Source organism: Lathamus discolor, chromosome 1 (assembly GCF_037157495.1).
Source record: "Lathamus discolor isolate bLatDis1 chromosome 1, bLatDis1.hap1, whole genome shotgun sequence".
Taxonomy (NCBI): Eukaryota; Metazoa; Chordata; class Aves; order Psittaciformes; family Psittacidae; genus Lathamus; species Lathamus discolor.
Window position 1 is genome coordinate 140,565,151 of NC_088884.1, and position 26,049 is coordinate 140,591,199.

The window sequence follows — 26,049 nt, forward strand, 5'->3', positions numbered from 1 at the left end:
TGACTTAGAATCCATTGCGTGCTGAAGAACAGTTTCTGTCCACAGACTGGTAGAGCAGAGTCTCTAACTTCAGCTGGGCTGTTTGTCACAAGCAGAATGGAGGTTTGACTACATTTAATGAGAAAGTGCTAGGAGGGTATTTTAGATGGTGTGTGAAAGTACTGGATGCAGTAAGGACTGCAGAATGCTTCTGCTTTGTTGCAGTTGCGGTATCAGAAGTGCTTAGTAGCCAGACCTCCGTCACAGAAAGTGCGACCACCCCCACCTCCTGCAGACTCCGTGACTAGAAGAGTTACAACCAACGTAAAACGAGGAGTGTTGTCCCTCATTGACACTTTGAAACAGAAACGCCCAGTCACTGAGATGCCATAGCTGCGCCAGAGAGAAGAGCCTCCTAACCCTTAACTGAAGATAACACTAGCTATACTAAGGAAAGTGAACTGACATTGTCTGGCCTTCCATTTCAAATTGCTGATGCTTTGTCTTCAGAGAATTTACCCTTATCGAAGCAATGTTAGACAAGCATGTTCTCGTTCTTGCCACCATCGTGTGATATGAAAAGAAGCATGAATAATTTTTTTGCTGTCAGTGAGTTACACCATGAACAATGGAAGGTCTGTTTGATTGTAAATACATGAACGTTACCTAAACTCACACACAAAAAAGAATATGGCCACGTCCCTCCCAGTGAACTCACGCTAAAGTCCTTGGAGTGAATGATGCCCAAGTTGCTAGTTTCACCGTCTTGAGCTGAATTTGTCACAAACCAATCTTAACTCCTACAGCACTTTGCTCTGTTTTCAACACTGGAGTAGGTACCAAGTGTTAGCTACCATTGAATTACTGTAGATTAAATACCAAGTTTTATTTTTTACAGAACTACACCTGTTAGTTTTAAATTGTTTGTCAGCATTGGTCTAGCAACCACTTTAATAACTCCCCGACATGCTTCTGAATCGTGATGTCATTATTTCATCTCCCGGTTATACATCATGGTCTTAGAGAAGAATTGTGCTTAATACTGAAGCAGTGCTGAAAAATCCAGAAGTTTTCAGTGACTGAGTTGCAGGGTGATCTACTGAAGCTTTTCAGCTTTAAACATGCAAATGCAACCGCTGGCTGTTAAATTTATTCTCCTAAATCTGCCATTAATTCATTACAAATACCACGTTTCACACAGGGCTCAAACCAATCAGGAGTAAGAAAGAACTAGTCTGTAATTTTATTGTCGTACAACTCTTACAGAGACTAAACTATTCCAAACCTTTTCCATACAAGTGTTTGATGAAATGCTCAATTCAGCGTCTAGTTGCACAGTTCCCCCTTCCCCTCAGAGTTTGTTGCTGAATGCTGAACACACCTCAGAAAGATCAGTCGTGTTTCTTGTCAATTACAGAGTTCCATGAAATCTCTTTTAATACTCTCGTGACAAAATAAGAAGAGAGTTTTTTCCAACAGGACAGTGCTTCAGGGGGTACATAGAATCATAGAATAGTCAGGGTTGGAAAGGACCTTAAGATCATCCAGTTCCAACCCCCTGCCATGCGCAGGGACACCTCCCACTAAACTGTGTCACCTCAGGCCCTGTTCAACCTGGCCTTGAACACCGCCAGGGACGGAGCATAAATAAACGTAAAACCTGATTTCATGCCTTTGCTCCACAGGCTTCTTACAATTGCTTTGACTTACACACTTCCACAGGCCCTGACAAAGCCAGCCCAGTGTTGCCCCTCAAAAGTGCACCTCAGGCTGATGTTCAAATGCAGTCACGCATCTTGAGTCTCTCCCTTTGCCGTCTCCTGTCTTGACCTGCAGATTGGTACAAATTTTGGAAATGGAACAGTAAAGATATTTTTAACTAGCATTAAAACAGTTTTGCCTGCATCTAGAGAGATGTTCCAGGCTGTAACTGCCTGCCAGGTCTGCAGATCTGGTCATAGAATTTTAAAAGAACATTGGCAAGGTTGTTATTACAAGAGCTGTATTTTTTTTATTTTACTATGCAAGAAACTGATATCTTATTTCCTTGTTTAAAAAAACTAATGGCAACACCTGGGCAGAGCAACGTAAGAACAAAGGGGGAAAGAATGATTCAAGAAATTTCTGCATTTTTCAGTGCAGAAAAATCACTAGGCGAAGCTCAGCATGATGTATGAGCACGTGTCAGCTAAGGCTAGCCATGCAACTGTTTGTTGTAATTAAATTTAGCTCTCTAGAACACCCGCTGAAGAGCTATCTCCACCCATCCCTCATCTCCTTATGAGCACAATTCTGCACCCCGGGCACTAAAGCAACTGTTTTCCCTCCCAAGGCTCCCATTGCTGCTACCCCCTCCACACTGGCTCTGCTGCTGGTGCAGCTGGGGGAGGAGCTGCATATGCCAGGCAGGGAGAGCTGAGGTGAGGGGATGCCAACAACCCCGCTTCAGCAGTACCAGAGGTTGAACTGACCATAAGGCCAGGTTGTGAAGCGTAGAGATGGCAGCTTACACACACGCTTGTTCAGTTTCTAGTGTTGATCCCAATGATGCCTGCTGGGAGCAGGGTAAAAACTCACTTCCCCTCATGACCAGACGTGGTCATGACCCACATCCAGATGTGGTGGCAAACACCATACCTCTGGGTAGGACCATGAAGTTGAGAAATAAAACTTCCTTTATTTATCATCGTGCTAGTAATTCAGACGTTGGCTTCCGTTTATTTTAAATTACAGAAAATAATTTGACAGTGTCTTTTTAAAGTTCCAGCCAGGATTTGGGATTTGCAACTGTTATACACCAGTGAATTTTAAACCATAGAATTAAACTTTGTAGTTGCATCTGCACCATGCTGATTCTCCCCGGGAGAGATCTGGACTCTCTTTAAACAAAACTAACGCTTAGCAAAGAGTAGCATAGAGGTAGTTCTGCATTGGGGTTGTCAAGGCTACCACAATCCCATTTGCTTTCACTGGCAAAGGGTGCCATTGCAGGAAGGGCTGAAGAGAAGACAGAAGGGGATTTGAAACGCCATAGGTCACCTATGTTGTTGATTTCGCCAACACTTCAGTAGCATGCTTAACCATCTGACTGTATGTGGCCTTTTTGCTTCAGTAGAACTCCATATTCTCCAAAAGATTAAATACACACCCAGGTGTTTGCAGAACCAGGCTAACACTGCAACACCCTTTATCTTTTGTCAAACAATATAGTACAACAGTCTTTACCATGGCCAAAAAAGTCTGTCTGGGATGTGTGTTTGAGCAACTGCCACTGGTTCAGTCAATGTTGCAACGACCCTACAGTTATCTATGCATTTTTATAATCCCTAGTGGTTCCGTAGGCCGGCAGCCGTGTTCACTATGCCTTGTATGTCTGATGCCATATTCTAAATTAACCTGTTAAATACAGCTTAAAATATTTTTATTTTATTTATTCTATTTTTACTGAAATATCCTGCATTGTTATGTTGATGTATTGTCTTTACTGGACGTGCTCTTGTAACATTCTCCACTCTGTATACTATAGGTTGCCTAAAAAAGGCAGGCTTTGTAATTATTTGTAGTCACATTTTTATTGAAGTCTGTAGAAAAATCATGTAAAGCAAAGCTAATTCCTTCCTTTTTTTTTCAATGCAAGTAGTAAGTTAGAGGTAAGTATCACATCAGTCATGTCATTGACGAGCTCACTTGCAGAAGCAAGGAGATTTATATTCACAGTCAACGACTACGAGATAAAAGCCGTTCTTCTGAAATCCGTAGTGCTGGCTGTAGGTTTTATTTAAGCCACTTACTGTTCCATTTGAAGGGGAGCAAGGGCGTGTGGGAGACATAAGGCTGCAGAGGCCACCCACAATAGGGTAGAATGGAAATAGCAGAAACTTGCATGGAAGGGCACAGATTCCACTTGCAATAGAAGGAGGGTTTTGTGACGTACTCGATGGGCAGCCGCCTGTACCCACAGAAATAATACGCCCCTCTGTGACAGAGGACCAAAACCTATGGAAATATCCAGTAGTTCTGTGTCACTAAGAGTTCTACATCCATTTTAATTTTATCAGGCATTTCATATATAATTTAACTAAACTAAAACTGTCATAAGTCACCCATGGCAAAGAGAACTTCCTTATTTCAACAGCTAGTAGGGGCTCAGCCTTTCAGCATTACCATTAACCCAGCACTCCTTTCTTGGGAAGGTTTAATACATTGCTAAAACTTGTGCTGTACAGTCAGTGAAAGCAGGTTTGATCTAACAACGGTAAAGAAGAAAACGCACCCACTGTTTATGAGAGAGCTCAGTCTTACGTAAAGCACGTGACTGACAGCAAAAAGGACAATTTTCCCTGCTGTTGACCACTTCTCCACATCTAAATGTAATCTGTTCTGAGAATAAATTTAGCTGCATAAAACAATGGTCTCAACTGTTACTGGTTCTAAATTGTGGTTATGGGGAGGGAAAAACACACCGGTGGTTTAGAGGCAATGGTGGAGCAATGGACACTTTTGTCTCTGGAAAGCTGAATCGACAGTGTCTACTTGAAAATAACAATTGGATTACAGAATATTACTGATGTAAGGTGCAGTTTCACTGTAAAAAGTCATCGAGTCACATGACAAAAGTCAACTGAGCATACAGGTTTCTGCCTACAAGCCATCTCAAGACATTGCCCCTGTGTGATATTCGCTGCTTGCAAAGCAAGCTGCTGACCTTCGGAGCCAAAATCTCTACTGCCCTGCTCTGATCTTCTTGACAAGACATCAAGATACTCAGAGGTTCAGCCTCTGACATTCCAAAGACGTAAACTCCTGGTAGCAAGAAGAGGGAAGGTGGGGGATGCCATGACGCGTATTACATAAGTATCCGAGAAATTCTGTCATCAGGCTCATGCATGTTCTTTTATGAGTAATTTTAATTCTTTTTGATAATGAATGATACAGATTTTGATTTTCAAAAAGATAGTTTTGTGTTCTAAGTGCAGAACCTCTTAAGTATTTTTTAAGCATTTAACAACCATATTGAAAAAATAAACCAAAATCTTGCTGACCATTCCTTTTATCCAACATGTAGAATCTCTCCTCCTTTAAGATGGTTGGTTGGTTGGAAACAAGAGCAGGGTTTTTCCTTTTATTGTAACAGGTAAGGAGCACAGGTATACTCACAGGGATGTGCAGCAGGTGATGCATGCCTCTGAATAGGACAGGTGGCTCCAATTAAAATGCCACAAGAAATTCTCACTGATTCAGCAATGCAAGGGTATGCATCTGAGGAGCAAGAAGCAGCTGTTACACTGCTGGTGTAGTATCATTCATATCCTTTCCTCTGAAGGTAGAGCTGATCCAGCTATGTTGACTGGTGGGAGTGAGGGAGAAAAATAGAGATGTTAAAACGTTTTCTGTGGATGGGTATAAATCGGGACTCGTATGTCACATCGGTTAAGATTCCATTCCACAGTGCTGACACTACTGGCAGCACTTCTGCCAACTATCTTAAACGATTGCCTAGAGGAAAATTTCTCTTCTAGGCCACAGCAACTTCTGCCCTTCTGTATTGCTCTGCTGTCTTTGTTTCATTTCTACACTTCTAAATACAATTCCTGAGGCTCCTCTTACTGTCATTCCATCATTGATTGTCATTTTCCTTCTTTATTCTGTCCTTGTTTAATAGGAAATCATACTGTAATTAAAAGTATCTCTGAGTGTCCCTTTTATCCTCTGCTCAGATTACAAGACAATTGTGAATACTTTACAGGTGTTTTATATTTGCTAGCAAGAGGGAGCAGGTTAGAAGCTTCACAGCTCTTTCCAGAGACAAGCCACTCTGTGTTGTCATTATTCAGCTGGCTTGCAGTAACACAAAAATAACTTATTTGGACAGTAGCAGCTCTTTCCAACTGAGAGATACTTGTCTTAAGTTGTGAAAAGCAGTTATGAGCCATGACATAGTCTGACATGACATGATTATTCTGCATTTTTAGCATGAGAATATTTTATTCAGTTTTCACTGTTAGGATTTTGGGGCACAGCCGAGTAGACACCAAGGGAGTAAGCAGTAGAAGACCTGTGCATGGGCTTCAGTGCACTTGGCCAGTTGCCTGTACCAGAGTTCACATCTAGTTTTAGAACTAAAGCTGAGCTGACTGGCTCACTATGCAAGGCTTAGTTTCCACGTGTCAGAGTCTAAATGGTGTCTAATACTTGTAAAGAGAAATAGTCACTTAAAAAAATGCAGTCTCACTTTAAAAAATCAATTTGAAATTGAGTATTCCTACAGATCTGTGCAGCTGAGGGGGGTGTGTATGTTTTGACTTGCTACTTAAAAGTGTATAGCAAGAAGCTCTAGGTTTTTTGACCTTACAACAGTCTATCAGCCTTATGCAGCTGAGTTCCATTCACTTTTAAGTGTAATACTGGTTTTAAAACAACAGGGATATTTCTATGCAAATACCCCATAATATATATCCTTCCCACAGCAAGATTATCCTGCATAAAGGTATCCTGTAATCTAAGTGTATCGATTTAATACATACGGAATCTTTACCTTCTGTATAAAGGCAGGGCAATGTGTGAAGATTCCTACATCCATGATCGAGGATGAAGCACAGCTGGCCTGACTGTTTTACACAGTGGTGGTAGAATTGCTCTGCCATGGAAACCCTTTGCTCCACTCCAGCAGTGGAAGCAGTGATGAGCTGGTGTCCCGGCTTTGTTTCCATGCGAACTTAGGTATGGCATTGCCACTGGAGGAAACACAATTTTTGCAGGCTTCAGTACAACCCGCTTGTGTTCTGCACGTGCCTTTCTAGCAGGCGTCTGCCTGCCACAGGCCTTGTCCACAGGTGACAGTGGACATGTGTGCTTTAGTACTTTAGGCAGAGCTCTGTCTGAAATGGGGCGGATGGATTTCTTCAGCTGAACACCGCTGTTTGTTCTGCTCACACTCTTCTGTTGTACGTTACTGACTGCTTTAGACACAGCAACTTCAGCCTTAATACTAGATATGGTTTGACGGTGACGGAGCTCTGCAATATTCGGCTCTAAACCACCAGCAACAGTATTACGTGTAAGTTGTATTACTTTCTGCTTTTTTTCCCCTTTCTTTGGTTTTTCCTCAAGAATGCCATCTAGTAGTCCTTTCGCTGCAGCCTGACCCAAAACGTCTTCAGCAGACAGATTTTCAGAAGAATCTTTCTGCAAAATTCAAAGGAAACAGTGAACCTAAGCCACAACACAGAGCTGCAAACTCCATGAGAAACCTAGCAGAATGACACACGTGATAAATGCTAGCCAGACTATTTATTCAGGAAATTAAGAATGTGACCGTTGTGTAAAGAGATGTCTGAGCAGTTGCTCTTCAGAGACCCTACCCTTTACAGGCGTGAAAAGGAGAAACTGAATTCTGGACTTTATGCTACATGTCTCCCACATTGACTTCGTCTCTGATGTGTCTGTAATAACATGCGTGTATGTATGTGTGTATCAGAAGTAGTAAAATACAGAAATACTACCAATAATATTAAACACTAACAATTTTCATGATCATGAAAATCCTCGCACATAATACAAAAGCAAGGAGCTCTTAAACTAGATTAACTAGGAACCAGGTCAACATCCAAGTATCTAAAGAGAAGCAATGGGGAAGAAACTGTTTACAACTAGCCAAGAAGAGGGTTACCAGAAATTTCAGTTTAAATTCTAAGTACATGTTTTCTGCCTTGCAGAAAATGTTCATCACCTAAAAATTGTCCATAGGAGCAATTGCTTCTGTGCACTAGGATTTGACTAAAAACCTTCTCAAATTAGCGACCTGAAACAAAAGTGTTTACCTGGAGGGAGGCAGTCTGGTACATGGTGTGATTAACTCAGCCAGGTTCAAAAAAGTATTTTTCATTGTAAAGAAAGAGGTGAGTAGTAGATAACTTAAAAGGCTTTTCATGTCTGATTCTCTTAATAAAATCTTCTCATTTCCCCCAAGACACATGCTTCTTTCAAGCACTGTAATTGCAGCGTCACAGGAACTGGTACAAATAACTAAATAGGATCTCGTATCTTTTAATTTTCAATGAAATTGAATTACCGCCCCTTCCTCTGTCACTGAAAAAAGTCCTGCTTTTCTCAGACACCAAAGGAAGATGGTGATGCTTGGAGATGCAGACTAGCCCTTTACAGCCTTTTCTCAGGAAACATGCCAAGACTTTTAAATATACTCAGCAAAAGCCCCCTGCCCTTCAAGCCAGATTTGCATATGCCTCAGTTTTGGAAGGAAACATATTCATACCTATGTTATTCAAATTATAATGAAGCCTTTATCCCTGCAGTGACACTTGTCTGCTTGGATACTGGAAGAGCTTGGTGACACATACAGACATAACAAATAACTTTGCTAGATACCATTTATTATGAGTCTAATCAAGCTGGTTATTTCGTTGCAAGGTGTAACAGCAACCATACGTTTCCTCTAGGTGTTCCTAGCGCTGATCGGGAGACTGCTCTGATCACAAACAGCTCCAAAGGAAAAGGCACATATTGGAAACCTGTGTTCAGCATAAAACTCTATAGATGTGGGCACATTTCAACTGCTTGCCTATTCTTTGTTCTTAAGACAACTAAAGAACAGCCAGGATTTATTTATGTTCAATTTCATATATTCATTTGTGGAAAATGGCAGTGTTCTTTTATTTCTGTGAAGTCTTTAGGTGGTAATTTTCTTAGCTTACCTCTCTTGCCAGAACAGCCAGAAAACAGCCACTGGAGATTTCTGACGGCTCTGTTTTGAAAAACGTTTCAGTGGAAGCACCTGAATCAGAGCAAGTATCAAAACCAGGAGGAATAAGCCTGTAAAAAATAAACAAAGGACCATAAAATAATACTGAAAGCTATAAAAGGAAATAAGATATAGTAAAACTAATTTCCACATTACGTCTTTCAGTGACAGTCTTGTGCCGCCTATTTTCACTTTTAAAAACTGCAATTCAGGACAGACATGAGAATTAATCTTTTTAGAATTGGGGTTTTTTCTCATGTTTTCCAATAATTCCCATTTAACTTTTTCCCATAACTAAGGGATTAACCACCAGAGAATAAATATGTACAAACATAATTAACAAGCTTGTTCTTTCTCAGGTCTGCAATTACTGGATTATCAAGTTGTCCATGAAGTTGGGAAATGCACTGAAAACACTAAGCAGTACACAAGAAACTGTAGAGGTGTAACTCTGAATTAACTATATGCTTATCAGAACTATCTACCTAAGCTAAAAATCTTAGCTGAGGAAAACTTGCCTGTTTTTAATAATTGAGTTTTGCAGTGCATCTGTGAGGAAGGAAGCACTAGCTTTCTCTCATGTTTCCCCTGTGTTCCAGTAGTCCCTACCTGTTACAAACAGGCCTCAAGGACCTGGCCTGTAAAGCAGCTAAACTAGTACTAAGCTGTTTCAGTACAGAAAAATGCTATCAAAATGTCCTGATGCCATTACTTCCTCTTCCTCTTTGCACTGCTGAGGACTGTAAGATACAGCCCCCCAGTGCTCCATTGATCCTCTTCAGACAGAGCTTTATTCAAAGGTGGTTTCAGAGAAACATTCAGTGTTTGTAAGCAATACCCTGACTTAATCTGGCTTGTCCTTTTCTAAGGGGAAGTCTTCAAAACTGTTCTCAAGTTTTCACCGTAACCTGATTTTGCTTATGTCCCTCAGAACTTGATAAAACACACTAGAAGGCTCACATCCTTCTTGCATTACTAAATAAAAGTCTCTGTCCAAGGACACACAGGAGATTTTTGCTTTTAGATCAGGTGATTCAATGCAAGAAAGTGATAATCTTTAATTTGATTGACACAAACAGATTACTGTTACCAGGAATCCCTTTAGCGGATGGTCTAACGATGCAGAAATTGGAGAGGCCAAAGGGAAATGCATGAATGATTTAGATTCTTTATACACACGTTTGCAGTGTGTACCTTTACAGAAGGTAAAGCCTTTCCTATAAACTGCTTGCCACATCCTTAAGGTAAGCTCAGTTTAGACAGGGGGTACATCTAAAATTACCTTTAGCTCACAGGTTTTAACTCCATATAAAGTATACATCACATTTTTTCATATATATTACTATTTGTTATGGTTGCACAGGATGTTCTCTTACTGTAACCCGTTGTGTGCCAGTCTCTCTCGTTGTGTGCCCCCACACACACACAAAAAAAACCCACATTTGTCTAAATACAAGGATGAGCATTCCTACAGCAGAGGTTCTTATTTTTCTGTGTTATTCTAAAATTGTAAGATTTAATTTCTTTTTCCTTTGAAACTGATCATTCAGGGTCAGAAGCTGAGAGCATGCTAGCAAGTCCCCCAGCTTCTAGTCTCCATTTTACCTTAAACTAGCTTCATACTCTGAATACCGACAGGACAAAGCAATAGCTTTGGCAGAAGCTCGCCACAATGTTATTTCCAACTAGTGATGCTTTTCTCCCATCTTGATTTCAGATGAACAAATAGATTACATGAAAAAGTCAAAAGGATGCTACTTCAGTACACAAATGACATCAAAAGGAATGGAAAGAGAGGCAGCAAAAAACTATTTTAAATGTTAATCTTAACGCAAGACAGATATGTCTAGGATAAGAATTATGCTATAATTTAAAGTGATACTGCAATTTTCCACAAACAGAACTTATTCCATACCTATATGGTTGTACTTTATCTCCTTCCACTCCAGATTCCAGTGCTTTCTTCACTACTGTTTCATTTTCTTCTGGGTAAATTGAACAAGTGCAGTAAACAATAGCTTGTACTTCCGTAACTACAAAACAAACAAGATCTTTCCACAGTTCAAATTCTCCATACACACGGTGGTTTGGTGAGGACTGAAAGCATCGCAATAATTTATGCTTGTATGTCACTTCTACCCATAAAATACATCCTCCCGCACCCATCAGTATTCAGTTTCTAGTGGGTTTTAATAATAAAAATCTTTTCAAATATTTGCAGATTTCAGCACAAATTCTAAGCAACATCCAAGTTTTTCACACAGCTACCAAAGGAGGGGGAAAGAAAGTGGCAGCATGCAGGCAGGGAGTCAGGCTACACTTACAACTTTTCCAAAGCAGAGTATGACTAAGCCGGTAAGCCAGTTCTCTACACAATGCGAAAGATTTCTGTACTAATGGCTGGTGAACACTAGGCCACAGAAACGCCTTCAGACTTGAGGAGATCACCATTTAGGGATTTTAGTTATAGACTGTTAACTAATAGAGTTATCAGTGTATTTTTACCTATAGAAAAACTGGTGATAGGACAATGGAATTGATAGTACGAGGTCTTCCCAGAAACTGGAGAGCTGGCACACTTACATTTCATTGCGTGAATCAACTCCTTAAGCTGCCTTTCAGCAAGAACACTGAGTTTATCCTCGGCTACAGTTCCCCGGAAAATGTCTTTTAGTAATTCTGCATCTAAATGCAAAGAGTTGTAAATTTATTATTGCAACTTGTACTAGTGTCTTAAATTCAGCTGTTTGCAAAAAAAGCTTTGATAACAGACCTGGTTATTCCTGGTGCAGTGGAAAGGCAGTTTTTACAAATTAACAATCCCAAGGAGTGCCTAAGTGATTCTTCCTTCCCTCTTTACCTGTAATCACTAGTGCCTCTTGCTTCTATTTGATGAAAATTGTACAGTGAATAGACTTATACAAACAGTCAATAAAGGAATGTAGTCAAAGGAAAATCATACACACATTGGTATCTCGAAATAAGTTTTCTGCCTACAGTCTTTTTACTTTAAAAGAAAGGCTATATACACTCTGATCCCCAGAATAACCTCAAACTTCGTACCATCAACTTGAAGCAGACACACAGAATTATCCGAGTTATTTAATGTGTATATGTCTTATAGTAATTTAAATAAAGACAGGGTTTTATTGTAACATGATACAATTTACTAAGGCAGCTATGATGTCCAGACCACAATACTCGAATACTGTTGCTACCAGAAAGCATGAGCTAGCTGTTGTATCAAAAGTTACCTCCATGCTCATTTAAAATAAAGTCTATTGGGTCGCCAGCACCCAGTCCAGAGCACTGTGGTAGCAGCAAAATAACTTTTGCCTTTTGAAGTTTTGGGTCTGTTGGTCGAACCTCAGTGAAGTCTTCATGTAACAACTGAATATCTGAAAGAAAGGAAAAACTCTACAGTTCTACGTGCAAGCAAGGCTGCCTAATTTTAATGCAACAAAAGGTAAGCAGACTGTGGTGTTACACAGGCTATCATAGAGCTAGAGGCTGCTAGACCCAGATCTTGCTAAGTATATCCCACTGATTTCAGACAGATGGAAGGACTAGCTAGACCTCAGCAACTTCCACTTAAAAGACTGCTAATGGGATTCCAGAATCTGGCTGCATTTTGTTCTGATTGTGTCCTCCAGGTAACCTGGACAAGTTCATGTGTTTTGGATTAACACTCTCAAACAGGTGGATATCAGACTAAAAGCAACAGCCAAGACACCAAATAAATGGACCTGAAAGTTCCCAGCTACCACCTACACCAACTGCTATACAGTAACTACTTCTATGGAAAAATTCACCCTGACATTTCAGGAGCCTATGACATGGTTAATCTGCAACCTTTGATTAACTGAACTGTAGCTGAAGAGCTGTCAGTTCACCTTGTGACAAAAAATACTTACTGCCCTCCCCAAATCCTTAAACAAGGGATCTCCGAATTCTGATAACATTATGCCATACTTACATGCATCGCAAATGTCCATATTAAAATACTTCATGTATGCCAACTGTTTTAAAACCTACTTGTACATTCCATGTGGCTGAAAAAGTTCCTCAGTTCTGCTTCTTTTTCTGAAGATTTCACACCACAAACGAAAATTGTGGGCATGCTGTGATTTGTCAGCACTGACAAATGTGCAGTGGTCAGATGGGAGCCTACATGAGCCACTATAATGTCATCACCTGAATTCAGCTGTGCCTGTGCAGCATGTACAGCAAGGCTGCGAGATTTATCCTGGAAAATAATGACACAAAAATCAAGTATCACCAATTAATTTGGTTTCTGTGAATGCCAACCTTCTTTTCCAAATTAGGAAAGTATTTCATTGTTTTCGTGGGAAAGAAGGGAAAAAATGGGAAAGAAGGCAGGAGAAAAACTAATCAGGGATAGCTGCTAATACAGAATTAAAGTATAAACCCAAACATCTTACAAAGTCACACACTAAATTTAAATGATCTAATTTTAACTAATGTATACGAAAGCACAGTATCTCTAGGTGAAAAGAATGTGTGTATCATCCCCGTAAGGAGGAACTCCTAGCAAGAGCCAGCTCCAGAAGAGACACAGACCACATAATGCAGAACTCATCCTCAAAGGCAGCTTTACAGAGAAATACAAAACTATTCACATAGCTCTTGACGATAATTATGGGAGAAATGAAGCCTTTACAGATCAAAGACGAAGATTTTACTGAAATCTGAACACCATAGAGGCAGATTTGAATTCAGAAAGCACAGGGACCTCAACAAGAGTAAATGATGTCGTACTACAGGTGATGAAGAGAAAGAGAGATAAATCAAACATTATGCCCATCAAATTACTTTAAAAGTCAAAGAATGAAGATATGGTTAGCACCAAACTTGGCAAACACTGATGATAAGGGAGGAGGGGGGAGCACTAAACCTTTACGCTCACATCCATGTCTACATATCCACTTACAGCATTCAAGTACCATTCTACTCGTCTCACTTAGGATATTCTTAAATAGTAATACTCAGAATTTGTTCCTGTGACCTATGGGGCTCTCATATATAGTTCTTTTCTGTATGGATATCTTCTATTCAAAATATACGTACTGAAACAGAATACTGAATTACTTTGTAAGTTGGGTAATATATTTTGAGGCTAGAATTTCCAGAAAATACTAAGCCTCAAGTGAAAAATGCCCTTTGAAATGTTTCTGCTAGGTAATCAAGAATCATGAAGACACCTCAGATTATCTGTGGTTGCGTGTTGTTGCACTGCTATTCCAAACCACCACTCTACAACAGGAACCTCTGACCAGTCTCGCCTGGAGAGTCTAATGATGGCACGTCAGGGAAAAGACCAATGGGACTTATGGAGGTTTAGGAACCATGCTGCACAAAACACGAAGAGGTGTCATCGTTCCATCACAAATAAGCAATTGAAGAGGAACAATGAATATTGGCATACCATTAGCTGTTAACAGGGGTAATGCACACAGAGTTACACAGAAAATTTGCTCACAGTTTCAGTGGTGAGACTGCCTCTTTGACAACTTTTGATGTTTATTTTTTAAGGTCAAATTTAAAACATTCCACTAACTCAAATGTAGCTATCAATTATAAGCATTAACATTTCCATGCTAAATTTGGTAAGTGAAACAGTTTCTAACCTCCCAATTATAAAAAGTGTCTAAAACCTTTTGTGTATGTTGCTGACTGTAATAGGACAGACACACAGTACATAACCTAATTCTAATGTAAAACATTGGTTTGCAGATCCTATGATTCAAGGGTGACATCAACTCACCTGCAGTAAGAGTTTGCTATCTGCAAAAAGATCTAAATTAAGCAGTTCTTCTTTAAGAGAGGAAGGAAAAACCAAAACATCACTGCAGTGCTGGTCCACACCATACGTATAATGGTCCAAGTCTGACACAGACTCAACTTTTGCGAACCCCTTCTCCTTCAAATCTCTGAAAACATCTTCAAGGCTGTTAACATACAACTCTGACCATTAAATATACAAGAGTTATTTAAGTAGTACAGTTCACACTGATTACATGGATTTTTGCCTTGTATTTTTCTAGTGTGTGTGTATACATATACATATATATACATAATTGCAATACTGCCTAACACAAGAGGGGAATTCACTCTATTTTAGGCATATAAATCCTGTTTTGAAACTATTAATAAGTCTGATGATAAGTTAAGAAAGAGGTACGTGCTTCCAGAGGATGTTCAAAGCATCAAAACACGTCCATTGCTCAGGAGACACTGGCAAATTTATGCTGGAATACTTTTCTTTCAATTGCTTTCAATTTAGCCCAGCTTGCCATTGAATTTAATGGCTGATAACTGAAATAATCTTTGTGTAAATGTAATGAAGGAAAAAACGCTAAGATTTGCAATTCAAATATCATAAAGATTTAAAGGCATATACAACAAGACCTGTTTGCTGAAATGCAGTTTCAGAGAGTACCACAAGCTTATATGGTACATTAAATGTAGATTTAACGCAGTAGCTTTTAGTTCAGTCTTATTTAAGGGCTGCAAAATCACAACCAGAGTAAGACACATTCTCTATCTTGAAGAGCCTGTAATCTAAGCACAGAGCATTGTTCCAAGACAAGAGTATGAAAACAAAATTCTTGAAAACCATACGTATGGATTACCTGTCTAACAAAACTGGTAACAGGATAACCTGGTATGGTTCATGTATTAGTTACACAGAACTGGAAACATACATAGTTACATTCATAGTAAACCACTGAATATAAGGATTATTAAAGGGTGGTTTTTTATTTCAAGTCTACATTTTGTTTTGTATCTGTCTTAACACCATTAACCAAGATTATTGCTTACAGTAACACGCTTTTAATGAAGTTTTCTCTATTTTTGATCACAGAGTTTACTCACCCATATAGTATTTTCTAACTTTATTTTCTAATTTAATTAGTGAAAGACCCACACAAGCAACAGAATAGTAAGAAAAACTGTTTCACAACTTTGTTACAGTTCATGAATACCATTACTGCACCGTGTAAAAACTACAAAGAAACATAATGCAATGTAAGTGGACCAAGCAGAATCTAAATGTAAGAAACTTAAATTACTGGTAATATATAACCTGGAAATTCTAGAACAAGTGTGTAGCAAACTATATCACTTCCAATGTAAAAACATCAATATTAGATGATACTTAAAGGAACTTACCTGATTTTAAATGTGTTTATCCAAACACACAATGGTAAAGCAGAAGCCCTTTGGTGCTGCTTCCGTATGGTTTCTGGTAGAACATATTCGATTGAAGGAGCATCATGTTTGATGCGATACCTTGCCAGTGCAGCTGCCAATTTGGTCTTAAAACTGCAAAAACATAGTCACAAGATTAGTAAGTTTTATACAAGTTTATATCAGCTATTAACATGCAACATTTCTATTATATTACTCTCTTGCTTGGAAACCAAAACCAAAAGTGAGGCCTCGTTTTGCAAGCTGCTACAGAAAATATAGGTGAGGCATTTTCTACCCCAGACAACTGTGTAGGCAAGGTAGTAGTACGTAGCTAAGACTTTTACTTAAATGCATGAGACTGGAATTATGACAGGTGAATATGTCAGTTTTCTCAGGAAACTATGAAAAAAAACCCCACAGATACGTTTTGGAACTGTAACCTGTGGGATACGATCATTAAATTTTTTAGCATGTTTGAAGATATAAACACATATATGTGCAGAATGAGCATTTGATGAAAGCTGGCCTCTAAATCTGTACAGAAACAACACAAGGATGATGGCAACCAGGAGTCAGTTCTATTATTATTATTATGTGAAAATGTCAGAGGAAATATTCCCAGTCTTTTTTTCCCACAATCTTTATGCATAATCTTGATAGACGATAATTCAAAGTAAATACAAATTGCTGGTGAGCTGCTTTAGATGTCAAGGTATATTACTTACTGCCCTCCAGAAATACCTTGCACTTATGAACTTTTGGGGCTATTCTAAATTCAGCAGCAACACAATTCTCTTCAAATGTCTGTTATCAACAGACTGACAAAAGAAATACTTGAACACTACTAAAAATGCTTATTTCACATATATCCTTTTTTTTGTTGTTGTTGTTAAATATGTATTATTATAGATAACTAGAACAAAGTTTCATAATAGAAGTTTTGCCAAACAAATGGATGTTATTCCATTCCATGACCTCGAGACTCTTACGTAGTTATGAATGTTTACTGAGTATTTCATTTCTTTTCTACAATCGTATAAAAAAATTTCAGCAGCTCCAAAATAAGATCCTAGCAAAGTAATCCATAGCAGAAAGATTGTTAGCTACATTTTTCTTAACTATTGGAACATGAAAGTTTCTCTCCAAACTAGGTTCTCATTAAAAATAGAAACAAAGCCTGCAAAATATGAAGAGACCTCTGTAATAATTCAGATCAAAAAGACCTCTGTAATAATTATTTTAACAAAGGTACTGGTTATACAAGTCTGTATTTTTGCTAATATATATCAACAAAAAGATGTTATTGCATCTATACCTATAAAGATAATGCTCTATTTTCCGAACGTCTGCTACAGGTTCATCTTCATCAGAAATCTCTCGTGCTTGAAACTTTCTGTCTTGTAGGTCATAAAGCATCACAACAAGCAAGCTGGTTAATTCATCTGGCTGCAACATAAAAGCAGCTAGATAAAGTGACACAAAGCATGCCATACTTCTGCAACAAGTTCCATACCAAACAGCAGCCTCCCATGTCAGCAGCAGAATGAAAACTCCAATAAAGCTCTGATTTGTAAGTATAATTCCTATGGAGAGTTAATGAAACAGAGAAACTTAAGGTTTCTTAAAAACTCAAATATACAATTTAAAAGTCATTTAGCTTATCTAAATTAAAACATTCTCCATACACACAGATAATATACCCTACCTTAATAGCTTTTAATGTTACCAGAATTTAAACTTTGAAATTATTTTCTCCTCCTATAGCAGTTCCTCGCATAGCTATGCTAACAAAAGCCTTTTGCCTATCAATTTGTCTCTTGTGGGACTGTTCAGTGTGTAACAACCGATAAACTCAGCTATAACAATCGTTCTGCAATTGGGACATATGTAAAATCTCCTTCCCATGTCTAAATGTTTAAAGCAGGGAGCATCTTCTCTGTTAGGGACAGTAATTATCAGCACTTAACTTACTCTTGTCTACCTCTTCATGAAATTCCTACAGTTCTTATGCCTACAAAAATTCCTACCCTCTCACAAATAGGACTGAAATTTGCTAGGAAACTCAAATTATTCAGGGAATACTACCAAAAAAATGTTACCTTACTTCCTTACAAAAACAAGCCAAAAATCAAGTGTGTTAGATCATTTGCCTGCTCACACAATCTCCACAAATAACATCTTATAATTTTCAAAGGCATCGAAGACTAAACTGGAAGGGATAGAAGAGATTACCCTGCTAGCTCTAGATTTTCTTTTCATGTCAAAGCAGGAAAGCACATTGGGAGAGTAAACTGGACCAATTTTTGTCAGGACAATATTTGCATTCAGGACATTGCCGAGGAAATGAAACATGGGTTCAATGCATTCTTTTGTCTGATGGAGTTTGCTCCATGCTTTCCAACTCCCAGGGACAGGAAGGGAACATGGCTTTCTTCACCACTCACAAGGGGACACAGCTGGGAATGAAAGCACATGGACATGCACTGGCTCATGGCCAACATTAGTTAGCAAGTATTACACTGCAGTAGCATTATGGTTCACTCTCCTACCTTCTTTCTTTGAAGAATCACAGAATTTAGGGATTGTAGTGACAGGACAAGGGGTAACGGGTTAAACAGGGGAAGTTTAGATTGGATATAAGGAGGAAATTCTTTCCTGTTAGGGTGGTGAGGCACTGGAATGGGTTGCCCAGGGAGGTTGTGAATGCTCCATCCCTGGCGGTGTTCAAGGCCAGGTTGGACAGAGCCTTGGGTGGGATGGTTTAGTGTGAGGTGTCCCTGCCCATGGCAGGGGGTTGGATCTAGATGATCTTAAGGTCCTTTCCAACCCTAACTATTCTATGTTTCTATGATTCTATTCTATGATTCTAATACCAGCTTGGAAGGGACCTCAAGGGTCATCTGGTCCAACCCTTCTTGACAAAAGCAGGTTCTAGACAAGCCCCTTATCCAGCTGAATCTTGAAAGTTCCCAGTATTGGGGAACCCACTTCCCTGGGGAGATTATTCCTACAGCTGACTGTGAAAAATTTTCCTCTTGTGTCCAACTGCAATCTCCCCAGGATTAACTTGTACCCATTACACAATGGTTCCTTTAAATGCTGCAACATAGTCATAAGGTCTCCCCTGAACCTTCTTTCCTCAAGGCTGAATGAAACCCTCATACAGCTTCCCAGCCCTTTCACCATCTTTGTGGCCTTTCTGTGGACCCTCTCCAGCCTGTCCACATCTTTTTTATATAGCAGGGGCCTAATCTGAACACAGTATTCCAGGTGTGGCCTGACAAGCACTGAGTACCGTGGGATAACAACTCCTTTATCTCTGCTGGTGGTGCCCTTGTTAATATAGCCTGTTGTCTTTGCTGCAGCTGCACACTGTTCATACATACTGAGCTGCTTGTCCACCGGGAGCCCCAGGTCCCTTTCCACAGAGCTGCTCCATTCGAAGCAGTAAGGTGCAACAAGAAACTCAAACAACATATCTAGTACCTTGGAGATGGATTCTTTAGACAACAACAGCAGCAATATTTCAGTCTCAGAGCATACCATATAGTTCAAAATAGGTGGTTTGAAGAATTTTGTAGAATTCTCAAAAAATATTCTAATTACATTCAAAAATATTTCTTCACAAAAATGTTCACTTACTATTGAATGGCATGGGTAGACACAACTATCTAACAGCATTTCTTCAAGAAGATCTTGATCTGCAGAAAAAGAAAATATTGACAAGTTATGCTATGAAATCTGCAAAATTCTATGGAAGGAAAAGAAAAAATTAAAAGTCATTAAACAAAAAGCTGAAAGTTTAAACATCATGAAAATTAAGGGCAAATTCAATCACAAACAGTAGCAACTCCAAATACGTATAATTCTTTCCCATGAAAAGATACAGCGTTTCAACGTTTGGTTTCACAACATGCTAGTGATACTTGGAGATATTTAAATATTTGAGGGACATGAGTAGTTTAGTGGTAGTTACCTGTGGTTTAACAACAAATCTTTAACAAAAGATCTATGCTGTCAGGCAGAAACTAAACACCGTTCTGCCATATTTTCTCTGCTGCATTGTTTCTGTTGGCAATTCTTGGGAAAGTTTTGTACTTACATTTTAGAGCATTGAAAGCAAGTTCGTAAGACAGACGCTGGGAACACACATCTTTAAAAGCCAGCGCGGGAGGTGCTGAGTCACCCGCATACCGCACCAGCATTCTATCCTTAGCCTTTTCAGTATGAATGCCTTGAAAAATCTTAGCTGCGTTCATGTATACAGTGTCGTGACAGCCATTCTTCTCAATCAGAGTCATTGTTCTTTTTACAAGAGATTCTTTTTCATCTGGCTTTTTCACTTCACTCAAGTCTGAAGTACCATTTATAACATCCTCATGTAAAGACAAGATATTATTAGGCTCAGGCATTTTTCCAGTTGCTGATTGTGTAAGACACAATCCTGCTGCCTCTGCAAAAAACAAAGTTTGTACTTAATTATGATATTTTCTTTCACCAGAATACACTTTTCCCCAAATTTTCAGGTCTTGAATAGAATTTCTTTTGTTTTTTAGGCTCTATTACATATGTCATCTGTACCTTCTATATGTCTATCATCTTACACATAGTATTTATATACAGTTTTCTTAGCTTATTTTCACCAATGCAGACACAAAGACTGACTACTTATTTCCAAGAGGCCACTACTTTAATAAATTATCCTAAACAGACTATACGCAGAGATTTGATTCTTTGTGTCTAAAAGGAAGCAGAGTATCTCGTACTAGGAATTCTCCTTCAATAAAGCCACTACAGAAATTTCAAAGCAGCCACTGTCTCTTCCAAAGACCAACATCTTGAAAAGGGTTGCAGAGAATTCCACATGCTTATCCACTAAACTGCACAACTGTTCCTAAAAATGCATAACAGAGATCCCATAGGTGTTAATGTAATTACTATATTACCTAAACAGCACACTTTTAAATGCAGGAAATCCATTCTGACATCTCTGAAGACATTATCCAAGCCTCCATATGCTAATCATCTTGCATATACAATAAAACAAAACCTATCTTCCCCAGAGATGGAATAGGCAGCCATGGAAAGCCCCATGCTGCACCAGCATTCCCCTGTTCAAGCTCCCTTTCCCAAACACAGATGACACTCAGCCTATTCCTCCCCTCTCCAAGACCAGCCCAAGTCAGTGTCCACCCAGCACAGCATGCTCCAGGCAGCTGACAAGTATTGCTTTCTGATTCTGGCAGCCCATGTGGAAAAGGCCGTATCCCCTTATTTCCTAAGATTTGCTCCCCAAAACCAAGCTGCTAACCCTGTAGAAGCAACTTTTATTGTTGTCTTTACAGACATCCTGGACCTCAAACAGCTGTTTCTGGTGGGAATTAAGCTACAATAACCCTAGTGTTAGATACAGCACAGATGGAGCAAACAAATTTATTTTATGAAGCTGTATTGGAACAGAAAAAGCAGCACTACCAAAACAAAGCACTGTTCTTCACTGAAGTACCACATCACTTAAACCAAACTGAAGCTTTTGTGCTTAGAAAGTGGAAAAAGAATCACAAATGCTTTCAGGATCTTTTACATCCTGATATGATGTGTATATGATTTCACAGAAACAAGGACAGCATCTAACAGGGACCTGAAATTCAAATCCTTTCTCCAGCTGAACACAAAATATTCCTTTTTAGAACATGTATCAAGTGAACCAGTGTTTGTGGTGCCCAAACTTTTAAACATTGTAGGGTTTACTGTTTATGACTTCTTTGCCAAGCTGTTTTTGCTGACCCACAAGACACACTGCTTCTAAGTTATTTGATGAATACACTTTCCCAAAAGACAACTGTCGTGCTAATCAAGATGAGAGGACAGTGTTCTGCCCTGTGCGGACACTGGCTGCAACACTGTAAATCACAGCTTGGGTTACTGAACTCTGTGCCAGGCAGAGAACACTGAGCTTGATTAATAAGAAGCTCAGCTGAGAGAAAAGACCCTGCCTTTGTCTATACAAGAAATGAGCTGGATCTCAAGAAGATTACTAAGTTAGGGGAAAAAAACCCCAAAGGTTCTAAGGAGGCCATCATTTTCTTCAAACAGAATGGCCTTTGAACTTCAGATTTTTTTTCCACTATTTAGTTAAGAAAATCTTCAAATGAAAAATTACTTTCTTGTGTTAGAGGGTCAGTGAAGAGAGATGAAGAACGAATGTGGAGACAGATAAAGTTTATAGTATTTCTGTGTCCTAGAAACGCTAAATCTCAGTGGTCTGGCTGACTGGAGGTCTAACTGCTTCACCTACAAAGCAGAAACTTGCTGTTGCAATAAAGTTTCCAAGTTCTTGCCAATACACTTCCACACGGTTTTTCCTTAAACTTGATCAGATTTGCAAGACTAGTAATAGGGTATGCAGAAGAAGGGAACTTAAAAGACACCTGTGCCTAAAACACAGCTACTGGACAGCTGTTCTCCGCAACACCTAGAGTTTGTGTTGTGAACAGCAAGCACCTCTCTCAGGACAATGTTGGCTGGGAAAGCACAGAAAATAGACTTCTGATCCCAAGTCACAATCCACGAAACCGATGACAGCAAGCAGGACAACTCACAGCACAACAGTTCAAGCAAGACCTGTAGCATCACAAGGCAAACAGGTGCTTCTTGTGCACATTATTTGTGCAAAGGGATGCACAACTCTCTCTTCTGAAAGCACTGTATGATGGATACAGATAGACTCCCGCAACACAAGTTACCATTATCCAAGTACAGTACAATAGCAATAAAGGTAAGAAGACTGCAGGTTTCCAATAGCAGAGTGGGAACTAGAGAGGGCACTGGGAAACTGAATCAGACTTTACAGCCAGGGAGGAAAGCAGGAGGCCTAGCGGCATCCACATTTTCCCTATCTTTTTCCTGTCACAGACTGAGCGGGGCTCCCAGGTGCTCTGCCGGGCTCTGTATTCGAAGCGTTCAACACGTGTAAGACTAAACCCTCGGAAAGTCGCTGGAAGAGAACCTCTGGGGGGGGATGGCGGCGAGGGGCGCCGCGGGTTGAGGCTGCCGCCGGGCCTGAGGGGCAGCCGGGGCGCCGGAACTCCGCTACCACAGCTACCCTCGGTGAGCAGGGGCGCAGAATCCACACGCACACAACCCCGTCCGCCCTTGCACTGGCACTTGCACTGGCACTGGCACTCGCACTCGCACTTACCGGCAGCGAAACGCCCCCGCTGCCCGAGGGGCCGGGCCCCGCAGAGCCGAGCCCCGGGCGGGCCGCACACCCCGCCCACAGCCCCACCTGCCGTGGTGGCGACCGTTGGGCTCGGGGAGGGCGGCTCCAGCCGCCGTACTTTGGCGGGGGGAGTCCAGCTGCCCGCGCCCCGCCAGCAGCCCTCCTCCACGCCCGGGGCAATGGTTCGGGCCGTGGCGAGGGCGGGGAGGTGCTGAGCGAGGCGGCCGTCGGTCAAGCTGGGGCCTGGAGCGAGGTGTGGCGGGCCGGGCACTGCCCGCCCGGGGCTCACCGGGCGGTGCAGGGGTAGTCAAGAAGCCACAAGAGGATAGCGAGGTCCAGCCCGGCAACGGCACGCCGGCGTGTGAGGCGTGTGAGGCGTGTGAGGCGTGCGAGGTGTGCGAGGCGTGCGAGGTGTGCGAGGTGTGCGAGGTGTGCGAGGTGTGCGAGGTGTGCGAGGTGTGTGAGGTGTGTGAGGTGTGCTTGTGTCCTGGGTTCAGCAGCAGCAGTTTTTCTCCTGCTTAGTAGCTGGCGCAGCGCTGTGTTTTGGCTTTTGGCCTGGGAACAGAGCTGATAACACAAATGTTTGGTCTGGCCGAGGACTTTGTGAGCCTCATGCTCTGCCAGTGAGGAGGGGAGGCCGGGAGGAAGCAGAGACAGGACACCTGACCCAAACTGACCAAAGAGGTATTCCATACCACAGCACGTCATGCCCAGGATGTAACGGAGAGTTGCCCGGAAGGGCTGGGACTGCAGGGTTGGACGAGGTGTCACTCAGTGCTTGGTTGGGTAGGGTGAGGGGAGTTATCGGTCAGCTGGTGTTGAGATGTTGTATTCTTTCCCCTTATTATTTCCTTTATCATTATTATCATTGGTGGTAGCAGTAGTGATTTGTGTTATACCTTAGTTACTGGACTGTTCTTATCTCAACCCGTGGGAGTTGCATTCTTTTCGATTCTCCTTTCCATCCCTCCGGGAGTAGAGGGAGGGCAAGAAGGGGGGAGTGAGTGGATGAGCTGTGTGGCTGGGTTTAAACCATGACAGTTTGCCAAGGGCTGCCATGGCTGGACCTTTGAGGTAACAAGAGCTGCTTGCAGTTTGCTTTGTTTTGTTTTTAAAAAGCCCATGATTTAAAAAGATATTTCCCCAAACATCATTAACTATTGCAAACTCCATGACCACTTTAAAAAATCAATCTCACCTACACTCCTAACCGCGTTGAAACTCTGCCAGTTACAGGACTGGAAATCCCACAAATGCAAGAGTAGCCCCAGCTAAGGTGTTGGGGGTTCACCTGCCCTGAGCATCAGCAGGACGCTGTTGCTGTACACAGTGCTCTAGTAATGCTTGAGCTGTCTCAACCTCCACTTTTATTCAGTCTTGAAGCACATCATTAGGCTTTTAAGTTGTTTCTAGACTTTAAAACAAAATCCTAGCCCTAACCAATAAATCAGCCAGAACCTTGACAGAAATTTACTTTTTAGAATCATATAATCACAGAGTGGTTTGGGTTGGAAAGGACCTCAAGGTCATCTAGTTTCTCCTGCCATGGGCAGGGACACCTCACACTAAACCATCCCACCCAAGGCTCTGTCCAACCTGGCCTTGAACACTGCCAGGGATGGAGCATTCACAACCTCCCTGGGCAACCCATTCCAGTGTCTCACCACCCTAACAGGAAAGAATTTCCTCCTTATATCCAATCTAAACTTCCCCTGTTTAAGTTTTAACCCATTACCCCTTGTCCTATCACTACAGTCCCTGACAAAGAGTCCCTGCCCAGCATCCCTATAGGCCCCCTTCAGATACTGGAAGGCTGCTATGAGGTCTCCACTCAGCCTTCTCTTCTCCAGGCTGAACAGCCCCAACTTTCTCAGCCTGTCTTTGTACGGGAGGTGCTCCAGCCCCCTGATCATCCTCGTAGCCCTCAGTAAAAACCCTAGTATATCTGTGGTTTCACTAATTGTCCCAGAGTTTTTTGTTAGCAAACTCCTTTGAAGCACACAAGCCAACACTTGTCCCAGATGCAAACTTGGCCGTTAGACACATCTGTTTCTGATATATTATCAGATTCCTACACAAACAAAGCTGAGACTTCATTCAGTCACATGCATTAGGACTGGAAAATTTGCAGTTAAAATCAATCCTTAGTTTGCTGATGGTACAAAGGTGTGGAACTGCTGCATGTTCCAGCAATGCTGCTACAATTGCAACAACAATTAATTACAAAGCAAGCCGAGTAAACTGGGTAAACATTGCACATAGCAGTTCAAATAAATCTGGAATCCTTCCTGGTGATAAAACAAATCTTCCTCCTTTGCTTTTCTGGTCTAATTGCAAATCCAGACAAAAAAATGTAAGGGGTCAATTAAAACCAACCAAACAAAAAAAGACAAAACAAAACAACAATTCTTGATATTTAGCTTTTCTAGTTGATTTTATCTTTAAAGTTAATGGTCAAATGAGTCCAAAAATTGCTGATAGCCTCAGAATGATCAATTGTTCACTGGAAAGGTTGCCCAGATATGTTCTGTACACAACAACTGTGCTTTTATTCAACTTTCTCATACAATAATTACAAAAAAAATCTCGGATTATGCTTTATAATAAGGAAAAAACAAGTTTGGTTTGATCTGGCATGTTATCTTTTTGCCCTGTTCACTCTTCTGACCATTTATTTTACAGGTTGGAAGACCATGACTGTAATTCAGAATAGCATAGAACAACTAACAGGAGTTGGCTTTAGACTAACAAATACCCAGGTAGAATTCAGTACAATAAATAAAGCATTATTTTAGCAGCTTGAAATGTGGAGGACAAGGGAAAGCTGATGATGAGGTCTGAGGAAGAACTCTGAACATGAGACACCACTATTAAA

The 26,049-nt window shown here is 40.7% G+C and overlaps 2 protein-coding genes across 18 annotated transcripts in view; one reads left to right on the plus strand and one right to left on the minus strand.

Annotated features, from left to right (window-relative positions):
* The window catches only part of APBB2 (amyloid beta precursor protein binding family B member 2), a 196,075-nt gene extending 191,687 nt beyond the window's left edge, over positions 1-4,388 (plus strand). For all 17 annotated transcript variants that reach the window (XM_065698327.1, XM_065698349.1, XM_065698311.1 and 14 more), the window contains one exon: positions 205-4,388. In XM_065698327.1, coding sequence (XP_065554399.1) covers positions 205-372 — 168 coding nt within the window. In that variant the 3' untranslated portion in view covers positions 373-4,388. The remainder of the gene's footprint in view (positions 1-204) is intronic.
* Positions 4,389-4,869: 481 nt separating this feature from the next.
* On the minus strand, positions 4,870-23,286 carry NSUN7 (NOP2/Sun RNA methyltransferase family member 7). Its single transcript, XM_065698452.1, has 13 exons — positions 23,154-23,286; positions 20,055-20,405; positions 19,595-19,653; positions 17,268-17,398; positions 15,932-16,084; positions 14,523-14,706; positions 12,773-12,983; positions 11,992-12,135; positions 11,321-11,422; positions 10,653-10,770; positions 8,691-8,808; positions 6,515-7,164; positions 4,870-5,326 (listed from the first exon to the last, which is right to left on the minus strand). The coding sequence occupies exons 2-12, from the start codon at positions 20,362-20,364 to the stop codon at positions 6,550-6,552; spliced, it is 2,145 nt and encodes a 714-aa protein (XP_065554524.1). The 5' UTR covers positions 20,365-20,405; positions 23,154-23,286; the 3' UTR covers positions 4,870-5,326; positions 6,515-6,549.
* Between the last annotated feature and the right edge of the window lie 2,763 nt (positions 23,287-26,049).

Excerpts from the sequence above, each read along its gene's own strand:
- NSUN7 (XM_065698452.1), bottom strand. The coding sequence starts at position 20,364 with ATGCCTGAGCCTAATAATATCTTGTCTTTACATGAGGATGTTATAAAT. Across the intron at positions 12,136-12,772 it reads CAGCCACATGGAATGTACAA|ATATTCAGTTGTTACATGAA; the intron begins GTAGGTTTTAAA and ends CCTTTCTTTCAG. Across the intron at positions 7,165-8,690 it reads TGGCTGTTCTGGCAAGAGAG|AAAGATTCTTCTGAAAATCT; the intron begins GTAAGCTAAGAA and ends TGAATTTTGCAG.